The sequence below is a fragment of the Mizuhopecten yessoensis genome, unplaced genomic scaffold (genome assembly GCF_002113885.1).
Source record: "Mizuhopecten yessoensis strain PY_sf001 unplaced genomic scaffold, ASM211388v2 scaffold10069, whole genome shotgun sequence".
NCBI classification, from domain to species: Eukaryota; Metazoa; Mollusca; class Bivalvia; order Pectinida; family Pectinidae; genus Mizuhopecten; species Mizuhopecten yessoensis.
The window spans coordinates 216,779-242,319 of NW_018408363.1; the positions used below are offsets into that span (position 1 = coordinate 216,779).

The following is a 25,541-nucleotide window of genomic DNA, read 5'->3' on the forward strand; positions in this document are numbered from 1 at the left end:
CGAAACAGTGTCCGCTCGATATCTCGAGTAATTATTAACGGATTAACTTCAAACTTCACAACAAGGTTAATTACCATGAAAGCTCGGACAAGTTCGATAACCGCCATTATCCGACCATAATTTGTGGAGTTATTCCCCTTGGTTTCATTAATGTGATGCATGCGTTCCATGATGTTGTATTGCACTCATTGATCTACCAGTTATGTTGAATGATTTATCTTTTAATATCAATTACTCACAAATACTTCATATATTTCAATCATACAAACGACTGCTCATTCAATGTGTGACAGGCGTATTATATACCGCTCATGGTAACCTTGTTAGTTGGTAGATATGATATATATTTAGAGGCTGTACAATGAATATAGAAATATTAATGTATGCATTATTGTTTTCTTGTTATTTCTGATGAAAATGTAATAAAGGATTTCCTGTTGATTTTTCGAAATTTGTTAATTTTACGAAATGTACTTCAGTTATTCTTGTGACCATAAAATATTGGTCATATATCAAGGGTTAGATTTGATCAACTTCTGTCTCTGTGAATTTTGTAATCTATTATTAGTCTTTTGCTATATTTGCTACAAGGTTGTTCCTGAGTAGAGTGTTAACATAACAATTAAACCCGAGAGTAAATAAGTGGCCATGTTTTCTCTACAGGGGTACACCCACAGGGATGCGTTCATCATGACACAGATGCCGCTACCCAACACGGTAGCTGACTTCTGGAGGATGTTGTATGACTACAACTCCAACACAGTCGTCATGCTCAACGACTTTGACAGAAATGACCAGGTTGGTGCAGACATGGAAAGATCTAAGGAAATTTTAAAAAATCAATTACTTAATGTCTTCCATGATAAGGTCAATCTTTCTACTTGAATAACTCATTCATTGAGGTTATGATGTTGTGTTTAAATTGTCTGTAAATGTTGTTTTATTTCCTGTTTAATTACTCGGTCAGTCATTGTTTCCTGTTATATTTCTTTATGCTGCATACGGGAAATTTAACTTTCGCCATTTTTCTCTCCGCAACGAGGGCAAATATATCATTACAGCGAACATTAGTAAACAACATCATGAACTATTGTGTCAAATGTGAAGGAAAAATAAACATTGGACAAATATTGATTTTATTTGCGTAGGGCAAAAGTTTGACTGGACAAAATTTTCCTGTTGTGCAATATTTTGATTTTTGCTTTCTTTTTTACAGACATGTGCTCTGTACTGGCCTGAGGAACATGGTTACACTGTGGAGTACGACCCTCTCAGTATTGAGCTATTGTCTTCCAGGGAAGTAGACCCCAACGTGTCTGAACGCATCTTCAAAGTATGCAACCATATGAAGGTTAGTAGCATGAGCAAGCTTTGTTAAGCTTGTATGGTCACTTCAGCTGGTAAATCATTTTTAAATAATAATGGTAAGAGTTGGGAGAATCTGTGCCTTCAGCCAGCAAACAATAGTTTGTTAAAAGTTCTTGTTTATATCCAAATCTAGCTGTGATGTACAGGGTTTATATCAAAATCTAACTGTGATGTACAGGGTTTATATCCAAATCTAGCTGTGATGTATAGGGTTTATATCCAAATCTAGCTGTGATGTACAGGGTTTATATCCAGATCCAGCTGTGATGTACAGGGTTTATATCCAAATCCAGCTGTTATGTACAGGGTTTATATCCAAATCCAGCTGTGATGTACAGGGTTTATATCCAAATCTAGCTGTGATGTACAGGGCTGTTACTTTACAGGATTTTAATTTATTTTTTCATTCATAGATATTTTCTACAAATAATGAAATTGATCGTAAAAACTGCATGGGTCAGAATTTTTAATGAATTTCTTAAGGGAAAAACTGTTAACAATGGTCAAATTTCATATGGTTAAAAAATGATACATTTTTGAAATTTGAGTCTATGGCTTTTTAAGTTAACAATACTTTGAACAACTGTGCCAAGAAGTTATAACTTACATAATTGCATTTCACTTTTAGGGAGAAGCGCGTGCAATAAAACAATTCCAGCTGAGGTCTTGGGCCGACTCGGAGAAAGTACCCGACACTGCTGCTCTCGTCCAACTGTTGGACATGGTCTGTGATTGGCTAAAACAGAGTGGCAAAGGACCAATCACAGTCCACTGCATGTAAGAACCTCTGTTATAGTTCAATTAGATCATTGTAAGCATTGAATAAATGTTTGATTAACGAAGGACATGAACCTTGCAAATGACCCACATATCATTAAATTAATGTAGTCCTGCTATGGTTTCTGGTCCAGTAAGAGTCAATGCTATGTTTTGTGTGATGCAGTAATGAGACGAGTTAGAGCTGTGGTTTTAGGTCACCTGAGCTTTAGCTCAAGTGACCTATTGCTATCCGTCTTCGTCTGTCATCGTCATCCGTTGTGCGTTACCATTTGACATTTTCAACTCAAGCTGAAATACTGTCAAAGGGATTTCATTGATACTTCATGGGAAGGTTACTGACAACTCCCTGACCAAGTGTTGTTATTTTCGGTCAATTAGAAATCCAATATGGCTGCCACTACCGCCATTGTGAAAAACTATTTCAAACTTAAAGTCAAGTTCTACTGGGCCGATTGAACTGAAATCTGGTAGGAATGGTCGACTTATGGTCCTGAAAAAGTGTTGTTATTTTTCAGGTCGATCAGAAATACAATATGGCCACCATTTTGAATAACTATCTCAAACTTAAAAGTCAAGTTCTACTGGGCTGATTCAACTGAAACTTGGTAGGAATGGTCGACTCATGGTCCTGACAAAGTGTTGTTATTTTTTGGGTCGATCAGAAATCCAATATGGCCGCCATTGCCGCCATTTTGTCAAACTTTAAGTCAAGTTCTACTGGGCTGATTTAACTGAAACTTGGTAGGAATGATCGACTCTTGGTCCTGACAAAGTGTTGTTATTTTTTGGGTCGATCAGAAATACAATATGGCCGCCATTTTGAAAAACTATCTGAAACTTTAAGTTAAGTTCTACTGGGCCAATTTAACTGAAATTCGGTAGGAATGATTGACTTATGGTCTTGGCAAAGTGGGGGGTTTTCCTTGTCAATCGGAGACTCAATATGGCCACCACGGCCGCCATTTTGAAAAACTATTTCAAACTTAAAATCAAGTTCTAATAGGCCAATTTAACTGAAACTTGATCTGGAAATGATTAGGGATTGATTGACATCATTATCTCCACTTCATATTTCAACAACAAAAATAAATATTGTAGGACTCTGGTGACCGTTAAGGCCCATAGGCCTCTTGTCTGTGTTATGAGTCACTGTTATGTTTTGTGTTATGTAGGAACGGGGCCAGCAAGAGTGGCGTGTTCTGTGCTGTGAGTTATCTACTGGAGAGGATGCAGCGGGATCATGAGGTGGACGTGTTCCAAACTGTCATGACCATACGCAACAATCGACCACAGTTCATAGAGGACCTAGTAAGTCATATTGTCACGGGAAAGTTAAAATATATGTTACATAAGATAAGGAATTCTGATCTAGAATTGATTGATAATTTGTTTTTGACACTGTCTGTTGTAGAAAAATCTCTGATACCCCATAAGGTTTTGTTGGTATATGCTGTATATTGATATATATTTTGTATGTTGACAAACCTCATAACATCATGTTTTGGGTTTGGGTTTGGGAAGTACATATTTGTGATTTAATCATGTAAGTTTGGTATGAACAGAAAAAAACATCAAGCAGAACCAATCGGAAGCTGACAATTTGATTTAGGCAGGTTTTCAAATTATTTTGTAACATGAAAAAACTTCCCTTAATTATGAAATAATCATTTAATGATTGAATTAAGAACAATTTTTGTAACAATAAGATATGAACTCAAACATTTGTTGATTGTTTGTAAGAGTTTCTCTATAAATAATAGGACTGCTGTACGTTATGATACTTGAGATGCATTAACCCTTTCACCCCTATGTAACTTTAGTAGACTCTTCCATGCATTGATATGGATGAGTCCATTATGGTCTACAGTGGTGAAAGGGTTAATACAATTTTATTTGTGATTTCCACACGTAAGAGTGAGCCTGAACACACAGTAACTGATTTGTCTCCCCTTTTCAGGAACAGTACGATTTTTGCCACAAGATGGTGCTGGAGTACATTGAGAGCCAGTGAAGGGAAGCTATCCAGTGTCTTATATCGACAAGACAGGAGGATGCTTGATTCAATTTAAACTACAGAGAAAAAGGGATTCCAACACTTTAAAACTGGAGGATTTTACAAAAGATATCTTCAAAACAGTTGAAATATCAAGAAAAAGTGATATAATTATAAATGTTGCATGTTGAAATAACATTGGTTGTACAAATCTAGAAGAGTTGAGGTTGGATGTTTGACATTGTACATGTGACTCATTCAGTTCATGTAATGAAGTAAATGTAACCTCGAATGCTGCTATTCAATAGCACGTCTATAATCATCGTATGTGATGTAATCGTTCATAGCCAAAGCCGCACGTTCCACTGGGACACTACTCCATGACCATTATATCATTCAAGTATTACACATTTGTTTTGTGAACATGTTGCACAGTTTTACTAAGTTTTGATGCTTTTGTTGTACTCGAGCTGTAGAATCTCCTGTAGAACCACAGACAGAAGAACCGCTGTGCAGAAAAAGAGTCTGTGGTTTATAGTGTTTGAAATAAAAAAATTGAAACAAATCATCATGGTCACCAAGGCTGTATAGACATTATCCTGTATAATCTGGCATGCTTCTGAAAACGTTTCATTTCTTTCACAGTGTATTTACATGTTTTAACATCTTTCCTTTTAGATTGAGAAAATGATACATGTAATTATTATTGAAAAAATATGTGAAATAATACACACATGGCCATGGTGACTATTAGAGGTTTTTCCTTTAGAACAGTTATAAGTAGGGTTATCTTGTGTGATGACCAGGATATGCTTGTGTTTTTGGTGGTGTGACCAGGATATGCTTGTGTTTTTGGTGGTGTGACCAGGATATGGTTGTGATTTTGGTGATGTGACCAGGATTTGGTTGGGTTTTTGGTGATGTGACCAGGATTCGGTTGTGTTATGCTATGGTGACCTGGTTACCTCTAGATCTGTGTGTGTTCTACAGATGTTAAGATACTTGACCTTTGTATAATCTGTTGAGTATGTATTACATTAACCTGTGTTCCACCAGAGTTTGTGCTGATAAGAAATTGATGATCCAAATCCTTGAGCTTTCACTTGGTGTTCTGCACATGTCGGTGCCTCTCTGTAGTGCAATACTAGCTTCTAAGCCTGATTGTACATTTTTTTTAAGCAATAGTAGAATGAAGTACTGCTTCTGTCTGTCAATGCTCTGTTCTGGCAAATCAGAGTTTGTTGAATTATTACTAAAAGACAAAATTGAAGAAATCAAAAGGACACTTGTCCATGTCGAGTGCTTTGAAAGAGAAAAGTGTACAGGAATTATATAAAACCAATTTTTAGCATCATATGTATGAGTTTGAGACAGTTATGGAGTGTGTGTAGAACTTGTATGTGTAGTACTTGGTGGACCAGAGATAATTCATGTTTAACACTTGATCGACCAGAGGTGACTCCTGTGTTATACTTGTTGGACCAGAGTTGACTCCTGTATGTGTTATACTTGTTGGACCAGAATTGACTCCTGTGTAATACTTGTTGGACCAGAGTTGACTCCTGTGTTATACTTGTTGGACCAGAGGTGACTCCTGTGTTATACTTGTTGGACCAGAGTTGACTCCTGTGTAATACTTGTTGGACCAGAGGTAATTCATGTGTAATACTTGTTTTGTGTCACATGTTTAAAAAAAATGTTTCATTGAAGCTTCATAGATGCTTGTGGATTTTTTTTTTATTACTGTATTATTTTCTGCCATAATGTTTGCTTTATTCTTTTACATGAACCCTATGTTGTTAAATGCTTATTGATATTTACATTCCAGACTATTATCTGTATCAACAATTTTTACAGTGTGTGTGAATGTCGACAGGTTTACTGTCTTGTGTCTGTTCAAGTGCTTGTGTTAATACAAATTCCAAATTTTACATTTTATTTTAAATTCGAAAACGTATTTCAGTTAGAATTTTCAGCTCACAAATCATCATCATCTAAAATGTTTTGTCAATACGGAGCCAATGATAACCTCAACAAACAAGCATTATTAAATTCTTGTACAAAATATAATTTTGTATCATACTTGTAGATATTGTATATATATATATATATACATATTTTGCCGAGAGGTAAATTTATAACTGTGCTAGTTAGATGTGAGCGTACCAATCATTTTCACTGTGTATACAATTCCAATGGAGTGATTCCCAGCTACAGTACATGTATCTGTACAGATATTCAAAAATTTGGTAAAAAAAAATCCAGTTATTTGTCACTGACTTGGCTAGAGAGATTTTCGCAACAACTGGTTCACCCGTTGTCAGTATAATGTGACTGGGCGGAATGCTGTGCTGGGTGCCTTCGGCATGGCATATCTGTGAATTAGCACTATAAAGTCGGCATCAGATCCGCTCTATCACAAGGAGGCAAGCACAACCAACATACCCTGTCTCCTGCATACACACATGGAGGCACGTCCTTGAATGACCTTAGCTGTTAATAGGACGTTTAACACTAGACTAGTTGTCTATAGTCTAAGGTTTGAATCCAAATATAGGCACAAGGAAACCGTGACCTATTTCACATGTAATTAACAGTAAAATTGTAAAATCACTTGTTGCAGTATTTGAGATAATTACTGCATACCTGCTATATTTCTTATCTTTTAGCAAGAGATTCCTGAGAATATCCAGTTATTACTTAAATACATGTATTTTAAAAAAATATAACTTTTTATGTAGATTAAATTTACGCGTACATGTTATGCCCTCTTAGACTTGTAGTTCACAAGGATTAGATTACTAGATTGGCTTTTGGGTAAAATTGTAAATATTTTTATTCAATATGTTTAAATAGCAGTTACAGAAAAAAAAACACTCATTTCATAATGATGTTACATTTGAAAGTGGTAACTTTGTAATAAAATGTGTTTAGATATCATTTGTAAAATATTTCTGTGAAATCATGCAAAAGTCATTGATAACTGGCTGCATAGAATTAAATGGAAATCAAAATGGTCGTGTGCGCTATTGTGAAATATGGTGTCTGCTGATGTAAGTGTGACAAAAAAATGTCCCACACATGGAGTTTGTTTTTATTTCAAAATCAGTTCAAATATTTAGTATAAAACATAATATTTGTAGGTCATGATTTTTATGTAAATTTCCTCCCCCCCCCCCCCCCCCACACACACACACACACACACACACACACAATATTGTTGATGTACCAGGTACATGATCAGCAACTTGTCCCCCCTCCCTTACCACACGTTCCTATTAACAGCTAAGATCCACGAGAACTGGCTTCCATTTTTACCAAAATGATACAAGTTTACAGGTTTTTTTTTATTCAGAACAATATACTGTGACAGACCTATTTTTTTCCTTTCACTGAATATTTCTTGGAAAATCTGTTTGTTACCAATATAGATTTGTTTGTACTATTTGTGTTGCAAGTTTGGACCAAAGCCTGCTGTACATATTCGTGTCCATCTGTGGCTGTGATAGACGTCTGGTTTGTCGCGCTGTTGCTACATTCCTTTAACCTTTGTTATGATATATTGTTAAGTGTTAAGTTGTTTGTTTTGTTGGGAGTTTACCGTACCTAGGGTAAAAAGAGTCAAAATGATATATACACAAGTTTGGGAAAGTTTAGTATTTAAGTATGTGTAATAAGTTAGGTTGGGGATGTTGCCAAAACAGGGCCAGAGATGATCATGTAAATGGAAAATGATTTAACAAAAACAAAACCGTATTTAGCAATAACAGAGTATGATCAACAAAAATAAAAACATGTAAACTGCTGACTGGAAAATTTGTGGTAAAATGTTATCAAGCAATAAACCAGAGCTAATGAAAGAATGACTTCCAGATAATCCTTGGGTTGATTATAATTCTATAGGTTGTTTTGTTATTTGTACATATATATGATAGCCGGAAATCAAATCTAATTTTAAAGTTAATGAAGAATGTTGTATTGATGTATACATATATACTTTAACGAAATATTGATATTGTCATATTTTTACTCATCGTGGATTTTACCCGTACTATGATACGAAATACCGAAATCATGACCGAGGACAGGTATGCATTTCACAGTATCAGTGTAGCGTGACTAAAGGTAAACTTTCTGGATTCATATCTTAGCTTGAAACTTTTGAAAACAGGCTTTTTTGTATTTTTGAAAAGTAAAATTTAACTAATTTGAATGCTTAATTCAGATAATATTTGAAAATTATTTCAGAATTTGTGGATAAAATAACTTTTATAGTTATATAACTTTTTATCATAGTCAAAGTTTCCTCTATACTAATTTGCCGGTAAAAGAAAAACCTTTGAACTCGTGTGTTGTCTGGAACATAAAAAAACAGGATTTTTTTCTGTTTCACTGGTTGAACAATATCTGTGAAAGTAATATTTAGAGTTATCATCAGACTGTTGTTTTAAACTATTCAGACAGGTTATTTTACATACACAGATGTGCCAGTTTAAAACCCTTTTTTTGTAACAATGATGCCGTCTGGTTGTATTTACTTAATTGGTATTGTTTATCTGTTTGTCATGGCATTTTGTGCTGAAATGTACAAACTCACTTTTGTCTGTGAAATATATATACATCATATGTGAAATGTGCAGTTTAACTTCATTTGTGAAATGTGCAGTTTCACTTCATATGTGAAATGTGCAGTTTCACTTCACATGTGAAGTGTACAGTTTCACTGTAACATGTAATGTACAATCCCATTCTTGTATATAAAATGTACATTCTCATATGTGAAACATACAATTTCAATTTCTTATGTGAAATGTACACCTTCTTGCTATCATATGTGAAATGTACACCCTCTTGCTATCATATATGAAATGTAAGAATTTACTCTCATGTGATATGGAGCATGCTCATACATAATCTTTCCAACATTGCCATAGATGTATATATATATATATGTAAATATTGTAACACAGGAAGTGACCTTTTGTTGACCTTGATATTATATAAATATAAACGTATACAGCCACGTTTTATTCATTTCTAGTAGGAAAATTTCTATTTTCTTTTTGTCTAGTAATGTCACCGACTTTAATCATGTTGTTAATCAAATATTTCTGAGGTACGGTTACGAAGTATCTTCGCCAGTCGTCAAGTTTGTACCCAAGGTGCTAAGACTTATATGTAACAAGAGTTTACTGTTCTTTGTAACTGTCTTTTTCAAAAAGAAAAGAGCAGAATTCATAATCAAATACAATGTTATTCAATTTCAACCAGTTAATGATTTTTCATGACGTTTTTCCTATTGAATAATTATTTGCCTACTCCTTGGGTGTAGTGAGGCCTAGGACCAGTGTTCACGCTACTGACAGCCCACGTGCACTATTGTTTTGGAGGTAAAACAACTTTTGTCGTGTCCATACTATTCCGTGTATTTTTACAGAATACATAATCTGTGCTTGTCCGTATTGTATTTTACAAAATACAACAATCTAAGTGTGTCTGTATTATTCAGCGTATTTTTGAGAAGATATAATCTTTGTTTTATATCATTTGATTCTCTCATTATTCTTCTTTTTTTTTCTCCATTGAAATTCCATTTTAATTATTTTGTTGATAATTGTTAGAGTGTACTACGTACACTAGTGATGTTTGTGATCAAGTCTTATATAACCTTTCTCACAAAAAATATACACTGTGTTATTGAGATTTTTGCGACAGTGTTATTTTCATGAATCTTGTCATGGAAGATTCCACAAGTTGAACACGGCCGCAGTTATTTCCAGGAACAACTATATATCCAACTAAATTGAAATTGCCCATGGTTCGACTCGTAGTGGAGGCGTCGAAAAAAATAAAGACCTCTGATACATTAATAATCCACAAATTCATAATGTCCAACTACATCGAAAATGCAAAATTCATTAATGTCGGAACACCTGCTTTCTGATGACAAAAATGAGGATAATACTGCACCAGTTCAAATCTCAACACAGTTCGCTGACCTGGCTTCCTGTGGCATACTATATGTAGATGTTTTTGTTGCTACTATGGAGATCATTTTGTAACGTGACAATGTTTGGTTGTGAAGCTTTTAGTCCAGCGTTTACTGGACATACTGATTATATATTGCTAATTGGGATTCCACTCACGATACATTTTTTTTTTTACTTCTACATCCTTTTTTGAAGAAAAAAACTGTTTACGTATACATATTACAATAACTAAAAGCATTTTAAACAGATCTGTCATGTTTAAATAGATATTTGTATTTTATTTGGATGAAAACTGCAGTTGCAACCTAGTTGAGCCTTGATCATTGCAGAATATTTTGTTTCTTTGCTTATTTTTTTTTATTAGAAAGCATTATCATTTGCAGGTAGGATAAAAAGATTTAGTAAAGAATGATCTTGCTTCAGTTTGATAAGAGTAATTTAAAGATTCCGCTTTCTGTGATCTGTTTTCCCAGCACAATTAATAACCTGGGCGAATGCATTTATTTAGTGAACCTTCCTTAGTGACCTACCTAGTTGATGGTATCAGTCCAGCTTGACATATTGAACATGTTTTTTTCCATTTTTTTCCCCCCAAAAAGTACCTGTGCATTACACACGAGTGTACACAACTATTTACATTATTGTGTAGGATGTGTATTGTTGACAGAAGAAAGCTGTACATAGGTTGTGTAGATTTGTTATTATAATGTGTTAACATACGTATGTATATTGTACATGTATACAGTGATCACTTTCAGACACCAGTGCTAAATCAGCATGTGCCCCTTCGTAGATAAATACCATCCGAAATCTGTACCGAGGTTAAATATACTCTCTCTGAAGTCTTTAAAGTACTCAAATTACATAAATAATGGTCATTTGTAATACATATATGCATTTTTTTAAAAACAGCTGTTAACTCTTTCACCCCTGCATTTTAAAACTGGACTTGTCCAGTCTTTCATATGGTAAGGTTCAAATGTGACTTTAGGGGTGAATCTTACAAGAAAGTGTTTGAATCTCTGGAAAAATAATGATCTACGTGTATTATTTAGGTAGTTGTAATTTTATCAGTAGTCTTGCACATGATATTCAGGAAATCCTTAAAAACATTCCAGTTATTTCATTTAACCAATTTTGTTTCTGATATTTTTTCGTTGACACATGTACACTAGCACCAGATTTTTTTCAGTTTTCTTTATGTTTGTATTTAAATTGTTATCTACACTCATCGGTCATAAAGCTGTTTCATGAACGCCTTGTCATCGTAATATATAAATTTCTTTCAAAACAATAAGCGATTTAAGGTGTTGTCCAAAACAATATATTTCATTCCCACTTTTCAAAATATTTAATCTTAATTGAAATGGTTGGCCAATATGTAAACAACTGGTTGTGTTTTCCAAAATATCACATGTACACATATCTCTAGGACAATTGGGTGTATGTGAATGCTATTTATATCATAATAACACACCCTTATATCACACACTGAAATATAAATGTGAAACTTGACAGTGAAAACACAATTTAAAAGACGCCACATATCAGTTTGTTTGTAAAATGAACTTTTTTGTCTACTGCCAAAATTTAACTGATATTTTTCTGTCACAGAAATATATGTATATTATTTTTACCATTAGTAGGATTCTACGAAACTCAACAGGTACATAATTTAACATTCTTTACTTTGTAAACAAGCGTCTTTACTAAATTGTACATCAATAAAAAAAATACATGTAAATAGTTGTGTTTAAGTTAACACTATAATTTCCCGCCTTTTTAACACATCAAACTGATGCTTCTGGACAGAGAAACGTTTGTTTGTTCCACAAACAGTTTGGTTGTAAAGTGAGTGATGCTGATATTTTAGCATTTCAGCGTGTATGCTTGTTGCTTGTTGTTGCATCACATCAGAATTCCATCTTTTTTGTTATACAATAATTCATGTGATCAAACTATAGAATAAAAAAAACTTCTAAAAGCAACTGTTGCCTTACTCCTCTGTTTTGAGCTCCAATGGTGTACTGACGATAGGCTGAACACACATTATATGTAACATCTATACTATAAATGAAGATAGAAGAGCTGTTCACCCTGGATTGCTGACTTGACATCTGAGGCTTGTATCATCCTCAATATTCCAGGGGTTCCGCTCACTTATTTTCTCTGCACAAATGGAAGATATTATTATAAAATCGAAGGCTCAGTGTGAGACAAGAAAACTAGTTTGATCCTTTGATGTACATCAGACGAATCTCGCGGTCGCGTAACGGTAAAATTGACTGGCTTTGAAGTCGGGTGTCATATCCCTGTAATCTTCCTAGGACATGTATTGGCCTAGCGATCAATCGGGGTTATTGTTTAACATGACTAACTGCGTGCCTTCAGTTTTGCTATGACATATTGCAGGTAAACAGAGAGCGTAAGCGATCATAACCCATGGAATTGCATGTGCACAGTACTCTTTCTGTCGGTATTAATTACTCGACACATATGCAATATCATTAATGTCAAATTTAAGCCGTTGAAATTGATTTTCCATATTAGAGATAAAATCCATGACAAAAGTACTAGAACAGTTGCTTTTTTTGCCCGTAAACTCAATCTTAATTCCAACTGATTGAATTGACGCAAATCCCACAGAACAAGAGACGGAAGTGATAATGACTAACTTTTTTGAGAACCAACGCTGACGGCGACTTATATTTCCAGGGAAAACGCTTGTAGCGGACTGAAAAAATGAGTCGATGTTAAAATTTACTAAAGCCAGGAAATTATGGCGTTGACGGTGACTCAATTCTGAGGAACAAGTCCTTGAAATTGACGCCATCCCTGGAAACCACTGTGGGCATTGACTCACGTCCAGGGAAACACTGTTAAAATTAACTCAAATCCCAGTGAACGTGAACTGAAAGTGGCAGAAAGGTTAATAAGAACTCGAAATTTTGGGGACACCACTATTGAAGTTAATTTGAAGAAAATGAAGTTTATACCATGTTTACTGAAATCCGCAAAACAATTGTTGACATTGACTCAAGTTTAGGGAAATACTGTTGAAGATGACTTAAATTTAAGGCAACCACTGTTGAAGGTGACTCAAATCCCACGGGAACTAATGTGACCCTTTAGAATGGTTCACTTTACGGGTAACGACTTTTAATGACGACTGAAATGACTGAATAACCAGGAAAATCACCGTAGAACGTCCAAGAGAACCCTGTTGTAGGTGACTTATTTGCCGGGAATCACTATTAAATATAACATAGAACCGGGGAACCGCCATTGGAAGCGATTTCCGGGCATTTTGGAGATGACTGAAATCCTTGGAGCAGCCATTGAAGATAGCTGCGGGAACCGTAGCTTTTAGGTCCGATCGGGTTTTGTTGTTGTTGTTATCGGACCATAAGTCTATGATCTGATAAAAACACAAATCAGAGACGAACAACATTTACCTGTGTTTTGTGTTTCGTTTGGCAAGGAGTGAAGCTAATCTATATATTTTCAGGTGTTGACAAGCGCAGTTATTTGAAATAACTTCACACGATTTTGTAAAAAAATTATTGAAATCAGACGTGTTGTGGCCCTAATAGCCACTACATATATTTCAACGGCTATCGCTATAAAAAAGCTCACCAAGATTTACTTCAGAGAATAAACTTTAACTACATGTAAATCTATTTCCCTCACAAAGACATATATATACTTTACTACAAACTCATTATACGGAACTCTGTATGCTACGGTATAAGAGCCTCCTCAAATCTATTTAACGTCATCCCAGCATTGTGACTACAGATTATTTCCTATTGACAACAGGCGGATGTATCTAGGGCAGAAAAATGTGACAGCGAACGGCGTACATTTATCCCAATCCAGAGGGACTTGAGAATTTGTTACAGCTATATTTGGAGCCAAACTAAGGTCTTCAGAGTAATTTTACACGTTTTAGGGGTTTATATTATCTTTCGGTAAATTATCATCATTGGGGGTGGCATTTTTACCGAAAGTTTATCCAAACTCCTAAAACGTGTAAAGTTACTCTGATCACCTACATTTGGGTCCAAATATTGCTGTAACAAATTCTCAAGTCCCTGTGTTCCAATCTAGTTTATCCACGGTGTGGTGTACTGACAAGTCTAACTAAAAGTTGACAACAACCAAGTGATATAATAAGCTCGGATAATTTTACTGGAAACATCATGAACCGAATATGTAGGTTTGTCCTGATTTTAGGACTGTCTGTCCTCCGCCTGATGGGAAATATGGACGCTAAAACACAAGACAAAGGTAACTTTTTAGTTTTAACATATTTTATTGCCATAAATATACACCGTAAGCATACATACAGCAAAGGGATTGGGCACAATTTATATGGACGCCCTTTCCCTACGTAAAACAATATTATATATATATACAATAAAAGATGACTAGGTGTAACGTAACTTCAAATTATAGTTTTAATGTGAAAAACAAAAAGACGGGCAAGCAATCGACACACTCATAATATCAGACAGACGGACAGACATGCACAGCCGTACAACAGACATACAGACGAATTCTCAAATGAAATACATGTACAATGTATTCGGATGAAAAAAGCGAGCGGGTGGGGGTGGATTAAACTGATTAAAGTAAAATTAAATTACATTTAATGAAGAATTATATATTTATATATGGTAGTCATACGTTTTAATTAAACCCTCTTGTGTCATCGTTGGGTATGCAAGAGTACTGTTCGTTTAAGCTTTCACTTCCACAGAGAAGCTTAGCCAAACTCAGGAGAAGACATTTTATACAATTTTGAAAAAGAGTTTCCCTTTGTTTTATATAGTCTTTACAAATAAAGAAATAGTGGAAAACATCCTCTTTTGGATGTAATAGTTTCATTATTTAAAGGTAAATTGTCTGAGTATGTAATAGACGTATCATCTGCAGTCTCGAGAGAATCATCAAATTGTCAGTAATATCATTCATGGATAACTTGTTGATACCTATTTGACGAATAATTTTTACCCATGTAAGCAAAGCCAAGGTAAGGTCATTTCTACTGTAAGTGTTGTACCTATACTACTTATTATGAAATAAAAACAAAAATGGCATCTCTGTCGAGAAAACATCTCGGTATCCGCTACTCCATTAGCGAACAGTATCAAATGCAATTAGGCCGAATGAAAAACACGTACGCTTCAGTAACATATTTGTTTCATATTTTATTGTCGTTTCGGCTTGCGATAACGATAGACATTTTAAGTTTTGGAAATGCCATAATACGAAAGCTGAACGGATGAGCTTTGTAACACGAAATTACCGACAGCTGTAGGTCGTTAATTCATGTAATCATATCGCCTTAGCGAGGTGAAATGAAACGACACTTCGAGACAAATACGATGTCGTTGGTTTGGTTTAGTTTGGTTATATTTTGTTTAACGTCCTATTAACACCTAAGGTCATTTAAGGACGTGCCTCAATGTGTGCAGTGTATGTGTGCTTGCGTTTGTGCATGCAGGAGACAGGGTATGTTTGTGTGTTTGCCTCCTTGTAAATGCCCGGACTGATGCCGATTTTATAGTGCTACCTTACTGAAATGCCATGCCGAAGCACCAAGCACAGCATTCTGCCCGGTCACATATCATACTGACAACGGTTTTTTTGTATGTCGCAGCAAGTATATCCTAAAAAACACGTTTGAAAATATAAAGTATTATTGAATACTCGAAAACCCAATATTGAATAGCTAATTTAATTTACATAATTTTCAAAAACTTTGGATTTGAACATTTATATTGAGTATGCAGTATTCGAATTTTAGGTATGCATACTGTGTAGATTTTTTAATTTCGCGAGGCTAATTCTTCGCAGTTGTCCAGATCAGCACTAGCTCGCGGGAATCAAAATTCAACATAGCCAGGTAAAAGGAAGACTTCCGCTCACGAAGGCAATTTTGTGATTTATTTTGCAAGTGATTTATCAAAATAACACCGTAAAATACTGCAGACGACATAGTGCTTTCGGCAGTAAAACAGTGAAGAGGTATATTTATGGTATTAATATTTTATTGGTTATTTTGGCTATCTTTAATGATTGCGAATTGTTTTTAGGTTTGGAAAAAATAATAATTGAGGTATGTAACTTATCAAATTGTGACGCAGTTGCCGTCACAAAATAATTTCTAGGCGATGATTTGTTTGTTTGTTTTATTTTGTTTAACGTCCTATTAACAGCTAAGGTCATTTAAGGACGGCCTCCCCTGTGTGCAAGATGCATGCGTGTAGTGTATGTGTGTGTATTTTGGGAGGCTGCGATATGTTCGTGTTTGTCTCCTTGTGATAGCGCGGAACTGATGCCGACTTTATAGTGCTACCTCACTGAAACATACTGCCAAAGACTCCCAGCAGGACGCCCCACCCGCTCACATTATACTGACAACGGGTGAACCAGTCGTCTAGGCGATGAAGCAAAAAAAAATACCCCATTATGACTACCAGCATCTTTTTAAGCTTTTTATGACGCACTATTTTATGATATTGGATTTGTTTCAGTTTTAGACCGCCGGTTTACCTGCCATTGTATTGACGAGTCGGAGTGTATCGATATAAGGTGTAGCAGCGGATGTGTCCCACCTTGGACGGGACACACCTGCCAGAGCAGTAAGTATCACGTGATGCTAAAGCATGGACCACACATGTGTCAGAGAAATGTGCACGTGCCAGTGCAGACGACATATTTATCAGCAAAATAAGTATTGAAGGCGTACTGCCTTACTTTCGAGAAGCTACTATAATCCAAACCATCATTTATTTCTTTAGTTTCTTTATTCTTTGTAAACAGACCGTATTAACATGTGGGGTTTTATCCAAATCTTATGTCTTGTAATTTAGAAAATCATGCACTCAACATGACAGCGCTTCAGAAGAGTGGTCCTGGTTCGAATGACCCCAGCCTCGCTGTGGACGGTAACACAAGCACGTGCTCAAGAACGAAGGCCAACTCTTCCGGTTGGTGGATGATAGACCTACAGGAACCGTTTCCGGTCTATCGGTTCCAAATTTTATCTGGTGCGGTATACATTGTTTATGGTCTTCTTAGCAACTATCGTTTGATAAAAGTCGTAAGGAAAATTTCCTATGGATTATATGTAACTTCTTTTTAGCAAGTGATCGGTTCTGTACCGTCCGTTTCTGTGACAGATAAATACACTGTATTGTCTGCAGATGCTGGATAAATACAATGTAAAAATAATGGCAATTAGAGGACAACCCTGCGTATGGTCTGTCTACACATGATAAATACAAATACCGTTTAGCTGTGTCAGATTAGTATAATGAAGTGTCTGTTTATATACCATCTAAATGCAATGTACTGTCATGGCAGATAACGGCTCGTCCCTGTACAACTGGCAGATCCTGGTAGGAAACTCGCCTGGGCTTCTCTCCATGCACCGATGTACAGTCCTCAAGGTACACGGACATCGTCTCACGTCCGTGTGTGACGGGACGCCGGACAGACAGATACGGACACGCTATGTAGTTGTTCTCAACACCCACGCACCTGTAGTTGTATGTGAATTCAAAATTCTGAGTAAGTCTTGTATCGGTGGCTCCTTATAATGTTGACATCACAAGCCATATTTTCAGTTTAAAATTAAGACATTTTTACAAGAATCAGCCAGTCAGTTGGCCTTTATTTCTTTGCTAGACTTGTTTCTATATGTAACCCCCACCCCCAACACACACACACACACACACACACCGCCCCCTTTCTACTACTGATCGTTGCATGCCTTGACACCATGCGCCATCATGTCTTTCGTATTTCGCGATATGTAAAACGACAAGAAAATGTCTGTCAGTCTGTCTGACCCCTGGTCAGCTGTCCATTGCTAACACCCGTTTCCAGATTCACGAGCCACACATCGTATTTGCTGTGTTTTTTGTCGTTGAGAAAACTACGTAAGATTATATATTTTTACGAGGAGGCACGGTAGTCTAGTGGTAGGACGCCGGGCTCGTGACAGAAGGGATGCCGGTTCGAGTCACGTCACGGCACTTTGTTGTATCTTTGAGCGAGCTACTTTAATCCGCTTGTTCCAGTCTACTCAGCTGTAAATGAGTATGTGGTTGGGCAGTGCTAGAATTATTGAATGGTAGCTGTAAGCGCCGAAATAGCAGCACTGGCTGTATGCTCCCCAGGGAGTTGAGAAAGACATTGGCTGGTTGAAAAGGCCCTATAACCACGGATAATAATCTGTGAACCGCTTTGAGACGACCAACGAACTAGGTTGTGATAACGCGGTATATAAGAACCTTAAATTATTATTTATTATTATTATCATTTTACGGACGCACATATGGAGGGAGGAAATAACTTTGTTTGGTGCGATAATGCACTGTTTGATGTAAACACGTATCGTTTTCCAGCCTGTGCCCAGTTCCGGTTCGGCGAGGATTGCGAACAATCTTGTTTATGCCATGATCTTGAGGAGGAATGTGACCTTATGGACGGAAGCTGTCGGTCCGGATGTCGGGACGGCCGTTGGGGACAGGGTTGCCAGCTCGGTAAGCGAAAGTTTTGTTTTGGAAGAAACGACGTGTTTCATTTCTTCGTAGCATTAATTGTATTTTTGTAAATAGGCTTGAATTTGAGGAATAATTTGTCAAAAATGTTTTTTTTTTGTAATTGCCATGAAGACGTTCTCGTTGTTTTCGTGTCTCCTGGGTTCCTAATCTTGTATTTTCGCACCCGAAATTATTTTAAGTTTCTTTCTGTCTTTGTGTGCTGACGTTACGGTGCTCATACTGGTTTATTTCTTGTTTGGATTGTTGTTCACATTGTTTTCAAAAGGATCGGGTATAGTTTATTAGAAGAGATGTTTGTATGTTTCTATTTTCTTCTTTGATCAAGGAAGAGAAGAAACAGACCATGCGTGTCATTTTGATTCGATATTGCATGCTCCACATGCATTGTCGAATGGTACTATATAATTAAGTTTGCTCTCCGTCTTTCCGCCAGTTTATCCCGGGCCCGTTTTCATAAAACCGTTCTCATGCTCAAGCATGGCTGATTTTGTGCGCAAACCAATTTTCTTTTTTTTACTCTCTTAAATCATGTCAACCGATCAAGTAGTCAGATGTCAATATTGAAAACAGTATTCGGCTTTAAGTCTCTATTATTTTATTAATTTATAATCGGAACAAGAAATTAGACTTGAACACAAATGCATGCTTGAACATGAAAACAGTTTCATGAATACGGGCCCCGGTGTATCTCATATCTCTGGCATCTAAAATTCTTAATTGTTGTTTATACGAGTACCTCATGCGATGGTGGAGTGTCAAAAACAATACAGTTCGTATATCATAGGCTCGTTTTTTTGATACATTACAACAAGTTCTATATATAAGTAACGTTTGAAAATATTGAAAATCTGCTTAAGAACCAATTCAGATGGCTATATTATATATGATATCAGTATTCATCACAAGTTGGCTATTATTTATATATATTTAGTTGAAGGGGACTTAGTCGGTCGTCGGCGACCAAGTAGCTCAATTGGTAGAACGTCCGTCTAGAGTTTGGAGGGTCCCGGGATCGAACCCCGGTCTGGCCGTGCATTTTCCCGCTCCTATTACATTTGGTGCCTGTGACCAACCCTTATTTCAAATACTTGCTGTATGCTTGGCAATGGGGATACCTGAACTCGGGATGTAAATAGAAATGTCGTTGTGGGGTAGAGATCTAGAAAAAGGAGGGAGAAATGTAGCGGAACTGGACTGGGTCGGTCGTTGGCGACCAGGCGGCTCAATTGGTAGAACGTCCGTCTAGAATTAGGAGGCTCTGGGTTCGAACCCTGGTCTGGCCGTGCATTTTCTAACTACTATTGCATATCATAATATACCGAATTTGTGAAGGATGAATTCAGCTTAGGACCAGAATGTCTGGTGTCAGGCCAAGAGGTAACTCGGGCTACACCTGACATTGATGATATTGCTATTCACAGAATGTGTGGAATCGTATGGCCCCGGATGTATGTACCAGTGTGGCCACTGTGCAAACATGACGTCATGTGACCCCGTGACAGGGATGTGTTTGACCTCTGACTGTGACCCCGGATGGCGGGGACCCAAGTGTGATATACGTAAGTTCTTACGTAGTATAAGGCCTCGTGGTCCCGCATGGCAGTCCATTTTCTTCAACATAGGAGCTAGACACATAAACCCCTGTTATCAAAATGCTGTCTGCAAGGAGTGACATTTTGGCAAAAAAGAACGAGAATTTTTTTTCCTTTTCTTTCTGTAGTCATTATCTGTCTGTCAGTCGTAGTTACAATAAATGTGGAAAATAATTTCCGTATTTTAATAATTCCTTTCTGTAAACTGAACTTCTGCTTTGTAGAGTGTCAGCCTGGCTATTATGGTTTAGACTGTACGTCCATCTGTGGTCATTGTCGTCACGGCGTGACATGTGACCCCCGGGACGGAAGGTGTGACGGAGGGTGTGCCCCGGGATGGGCGGGAGACCAGTGTGACCAACGTAAGTACGTGGAATGTAGAGGAAATACCAGTAACTAAAATGTACTGTGTATTTGTCCTCAAATATCTCTTTTTTATTCTAAAATGTTCAAAAATATTGTCAGATAAAAATGGATGTAGACTCCAACTCCAATCACTGAGACAAGAACAATATTCGAATTGTTGGCACTGCAGATGATCAATCTATTCCCTCAGGTTGCCAGGCCGATCGACACGGGGAGAACTGTTTGTTTGCCTGTGGGGCGTGTCGAAATAGATGTGACCCTGTGACGGGACTCTGTCCTTCAGGCTGCGCCCCGGGGTGGCAAGGAAGGTTTTGTACTATCGGTAAGTGAGGGAACACTATGTCGTCTAGCACGAGCCAACAAAACGAACGGCCGTTTATATAACTCGTAATACATTAATAGTACAAATTCATAATTCGATTCGGCATTATAATGGCTTTTGGACATTAAACTGTGTAGATCATCTGTCTTTGCGATTCTAATCATTGCTTTTCTGGCCATTTCAATAGGTGACCAAAATGCATACATTGAAAGCTGAAGGTAGAATACGTTTAGCTACAACAGGTGACTCGTTCCTTTGGCTACACCAATACTTAAAGAATCCTTTGACCATCACGTATAACGTTTTCTTCTGCCAACCGAGGATAATAAGTTCCCTTGACCACCATGCATGGGTAACTCTTTCACTTGACCAACGGAAATAAATCCTTCCCTTTCCTTTTACCATAATTGCAAACTATTTCCATTTGCTTTCTTTTCGTAACCGCCAATAACATTTCCCCTTGTCCACCACAGATAACTCCTTGACCACCATAGGTAACATTTGATTACGTAATCCGAATAAGTTTTCTTTAGATAGCATACCTCTGGTTACCTCTTTGACTACCCTACTCTTTCCTTTGACCACCACAGATATGTCCTTCTGTTGACAATCATTGTTGCTCTTTTTATTTTTAACCCCAGCCGATAACTGTTTCTTTTCATTAGCACGGGTAACTCTTTGACCACCGCGGATAAGCATTTCCTTTCATCACAACAGATAAATATTTCCTCTGACAACAATGGTTAGTTAACAATTCCATTTGCCTCCTCGGATAACACTTCACCCATTTCGTTGTCACCAACAATAGGTCTATCCTTTGACGTCATAAATAACGCTACCTAAACATACATTTTCCGTTTGGCCTCCACAGACCATTCTTTCTTTTCGCGGATAACGTTCTGGCCTCCATGGATGATTTTAACATTTGACAACCGCAAACATTTTTTTTTCTTTGACCTCAACGGACACACGGAAGGCTCTTTCCTTTTGCCACCATGAATAGCTACAATTTTGAACCAAACTTTCCGTACAAAAGGTTGCCAAACCTTTGTGGTTTTTTTCAAATAAACAAACCTTCGTCATCTATAGACAATCTTTTAAGGTTTCTAGTGTAGGCGACACAGCTCCGTCGCAGTTTCTTTTTTGCTTTTATAGGATTCACAATCAGGAAGCAACCCAATAGATATAATTGAAAACGTAGACTGGTCTATTAACCATAATTTGTTGAGATGTTCTTGATACATAACGTCATTGGAATCTCAGCATCATAATTATGTTCACTTCCTGTCGCGGTTTATTTACAACCAGAAAAGTCACTGTTAAAGCTGATTCTCTCAATCTTGCAGAGTGTCTACCTGGGACATACGGCCCGGACTGTGAGGCGAAGTGTCCGCAATGCTGGGAATTGGTGTGTGACAAAGAGACTGGGGAGTGTCAACAGGGATGTCAGCAGGGCCTAAGGGGACAGCACTGTAATTCGTGTAAGTTTGTTTTTACCTCTTTACTTCCCAAACATCAGAAAAGATGGTCAATTTGACATCCACAGACGAGTACGATGTACTCAAATTTTATTTTTCAAGACACAAAACTTAAAATTATAGCTTTGAAATATGTTTTCCAATCTTAATTTTTAAGCAGTATTCTTTTCTATGCTTTCTAGCGATGCAAGCCAGGTATCTATTAAAGACATACACGTACCTGTTTAACTGTTTTTTATAACCAAGTAAGGGATGTTGCTGTATCTGGACCATTGATGCTCATTACTCTGCATCCTCGAAATTCCAGGGGTGACGGTCTCTTACGTTCCATGCAGAGAACTCGAGTAAACGTAACCCCTTGAATTTCGAGGACGATGTCTCTGTGGATTTTTAAATGAATACACATTTAATAGGCCATAATATACTTGTATATAAAATGTAGATGCTATTTAGACACGCAACATATTTCGATAACAAGAGGCTCGTAGGCCTTAACAGTCAGCGGAGTCAAAATACAATTGTTATTTGTTACTTGGATGTGACAAAGAATAAAAGACCATACAACCAAAACTGTCTTTTTGACTGTTGATTTGGCTATTTCAAAATTATATTGGGGAGTGACCAATATGAAGAGTTAGTAAATTTCAGTAAAATGATAAAAAAAACTGCAGTTATGTCAAATTTGTCCCATAAAGGGCGAATAGTTAAAACTGAAACCATATAATAAAAATAATAACTATGTTGAATTGTTTCACATTGAAAATCAACAAAATCTACCAAAGAATATGAATTGCCTATAAAACCCATATCAACATTACCCCCTGCCCAGGAGATGGGGGATGGTTGACCTGGGGTAATGCAATTCGCAATTCAAATAAAGCACTCTTGGACCTTTCCATCTAAGATTAGAAGACGATATTATTCAACCTTTTGTTGGTCTAAAGAAGAAAATTGTTGATATTTTCTAGAAGAAAAAATGTAAATATGCATGATTGTTTTAGGTTTCGGACTATGAGCCCCCTGAGGGTCAGTCCCTTCTCGAGTATAATTCTGATCACAATCATCAAAGCATCTTTAAAAAAAAATGTTGGTGAAAATCCACAAGTATAAGATTCACAGAAGAAACCTTTTGAAGGTTTTGCACTCCGTAGCCCTTTATGAACCCGCCTCTCAGCTCCCCTCGGGGGTCAGCCCCATCTCGAGTAAATTCTGATCCCTATTTCAGACTGGGGTGACCCGGGTTACCTAATAAAAGCCGTTTTATATTGATGTCTTGCTATCCCTCCTTGTGCAGCCTGTCCCGTTGGTTCGTACGGTAGAGAGTGTGCCGGGAGGTGTGGTCGGTGCCTAGCACAAGAGGTATGTTCCGTGACGGACGGTGCTTGTCCTGGAGGCTGTGAACCAGGTTACAACGGAACCCAGTGTCACAATGGTAAGTACACGGTTATACGCTAGTCTAAAATCGGCTATCAATGCAAAAAAAGACCAAATGATACCTTCGATCGTCTGTGAAATGCGATTAGGTTTTTTTCAGAAACCCTCCTTCATAGCGGGACGCATTATAGCGTCATCTTCTCCATGTGTCTATCACCCACAATTTATTTTCCACTAAGTAATTTCGGTTCTTGCAATAAACGCTTTTTTTGTGATATTCCTTCAATGATAAATGAAATTCAGGGTAAAATCTTCCATTCTGATTGGCTGATGGTTTCAGGCAAAAAGTCAGGTTCAATTGGCTGTTTTCACCTTCGGGAGATTGCAGTTGTTGGTTTGTACCGTTTCTTTTCGATTCGTCCGGGGTCATGGTCATTGAATGTATAAAGTCCTCCAATCTGATTGGCCGATTGTTTCGACTCCATAAGCACACTTCCTTAGGAAACATTGTTTAGTTTTTGTAAACATATGGAAACCTATATTAAAATACAAAAAATGCCAGACAACTCATGACGTCCATCAGCATGAGCAAAGGGGTTGGGATGGTCATATAAATGTTTTACAGAAGGATCATTAGCTTGTTATACTAATTAATATCTTTATTGTGATTTCAAAATTTACAATTATTTCTTTTGCAAGGACAGGGGAGTTTACCCCTGTGACCTTAGCTCTACACCAAATTCTATTGCATATATTTGAGAAAGATTTGTCCATTAATTTCTGTGAATTAACGAAAATAAACTATGATACGGTAATCCAAGATGCCGTTTTGCAGACCAATTCTTCCTATCCCCAGACAAAAAAGATATTGAACATCCACGACCCAAGAGAAACCTGTGAAAGGCATTAAACGATGTGTCCAGTACCTTCTAAGAGATTGTAATAGCATACTTAGGCACTTAAATCCAAGATGACTGCTAACTGGTTATGTTCATCCTACCCACAAACAAAATATCGGAATACCCCTTTATAAATCATTCTTTAACGATCATGGATAGCATTCTTTTCGTTGTAGTATGTGATCCGGGCTACTATGGCGAGGGATGTATGGCATGCGGATTCTGTACAGCACAGTTACCTTGCGATTTACTTACCGGGAAATGTCCGGCTGGATGTGTTATGGGTTTCGATGGTGACCGGTGTGACACAGGTAAGACTCGATCAACAAAATTCATCATTTGATCTGAAACCATGATGATTCTTGGATGCGATCACATTTCATACTTACTGGATAATATATAACATCATTAATTCTGTTTAAAATAAATCAAGAACGCGCATTTCATTTTCAATTTACAAACGATCAGGAACTTAAATATTTTCCTGCCATCTTCCATACAGCAAAGGCGTTCGTGGAATCCTCAAACAACTATCTAGATTACGTGTTACCCCTCAACTTTATTCTGGTCGGGGGTGTGCTCACGTTCGTCTTCGCATGTCTTATAGTCAAGTCCAGACGGGAGGAACTCTACCCGTACTCACACACCAGGCTACCCGAGTGACCTGCTACACCAGGAGGTAAGTGATCCCTACCAGTTCTAAATGAAAACTAGGCCCAAACAAGGTTGTCAGAGACCCCTATCAGTTCTAAATGAAAACTAGCCCTAAACAAGGTTGTCAGTGACCCCTACGAGGTCTA

The 25,541-nt window shown here is 37.1% G+C and overlaps 2 protein-coding genes across 2 annotated transcripts in view; both read left to right on the top strand.

Moving 5' to 3' along the window:
- The window catches only part of LOC110459459 (receptor-type tyrosine-protein phosphatase kappa-like), a 45,901-nt gene extending 39,387 nt beyond the window's left edge, over positions 1-6,514 (top strand). The window contains exons 22-26 of the mRNA XM_021511723.1: positions 664-798; positions 1,217-1,351; positions 1,997-2,145; positions 3,321-3,456; positions 4,106-6,514. Of these exons, the coding sequence (XP_021367398.1) occupies positions 664-798; positions 1,217-1,351; positions 1,997-2,145; positions 3,321-3,456; positions 4,106-4,159 (609 nt within the window). The 3' untranslated portion in view covers positions 4,160-6,514. The remainder of the gene's footprint in view (positions 1-663; positions 799-1,216; positions 1,352-1,996; positions 2,146-3,320; positions 3,457-4,105) is intronic.
- A 10,515-nt stretch (positions 6,515-17,029) lies between these two features.
- LOC110459456 (protein draper-like) lies at positions 17,030-25,404 on the top strand. Its single transcript, XM_021511719.1, has 10 exons — positions 17,030-17,129; positions 17,506-17,712; positions 18,552-18,689; positions 20,132-20,269; positions 20,527-20,664; positions 20,859-20,990; positions 22,337-22,471; positions 23,763-23,900; positions 24,918-25,052; positions 25,244-25,404. The coding sequence occupies exons 1-10, from the start codon at positions 17,030-17,032 to the stop codon at positions 25,402-25,404; spliced, it is 1,422 nt and encodes a 473-aa protein (XP_021367394.1).
- Positions 25,405-25,541: the final 137 nt, after the last annotated feature.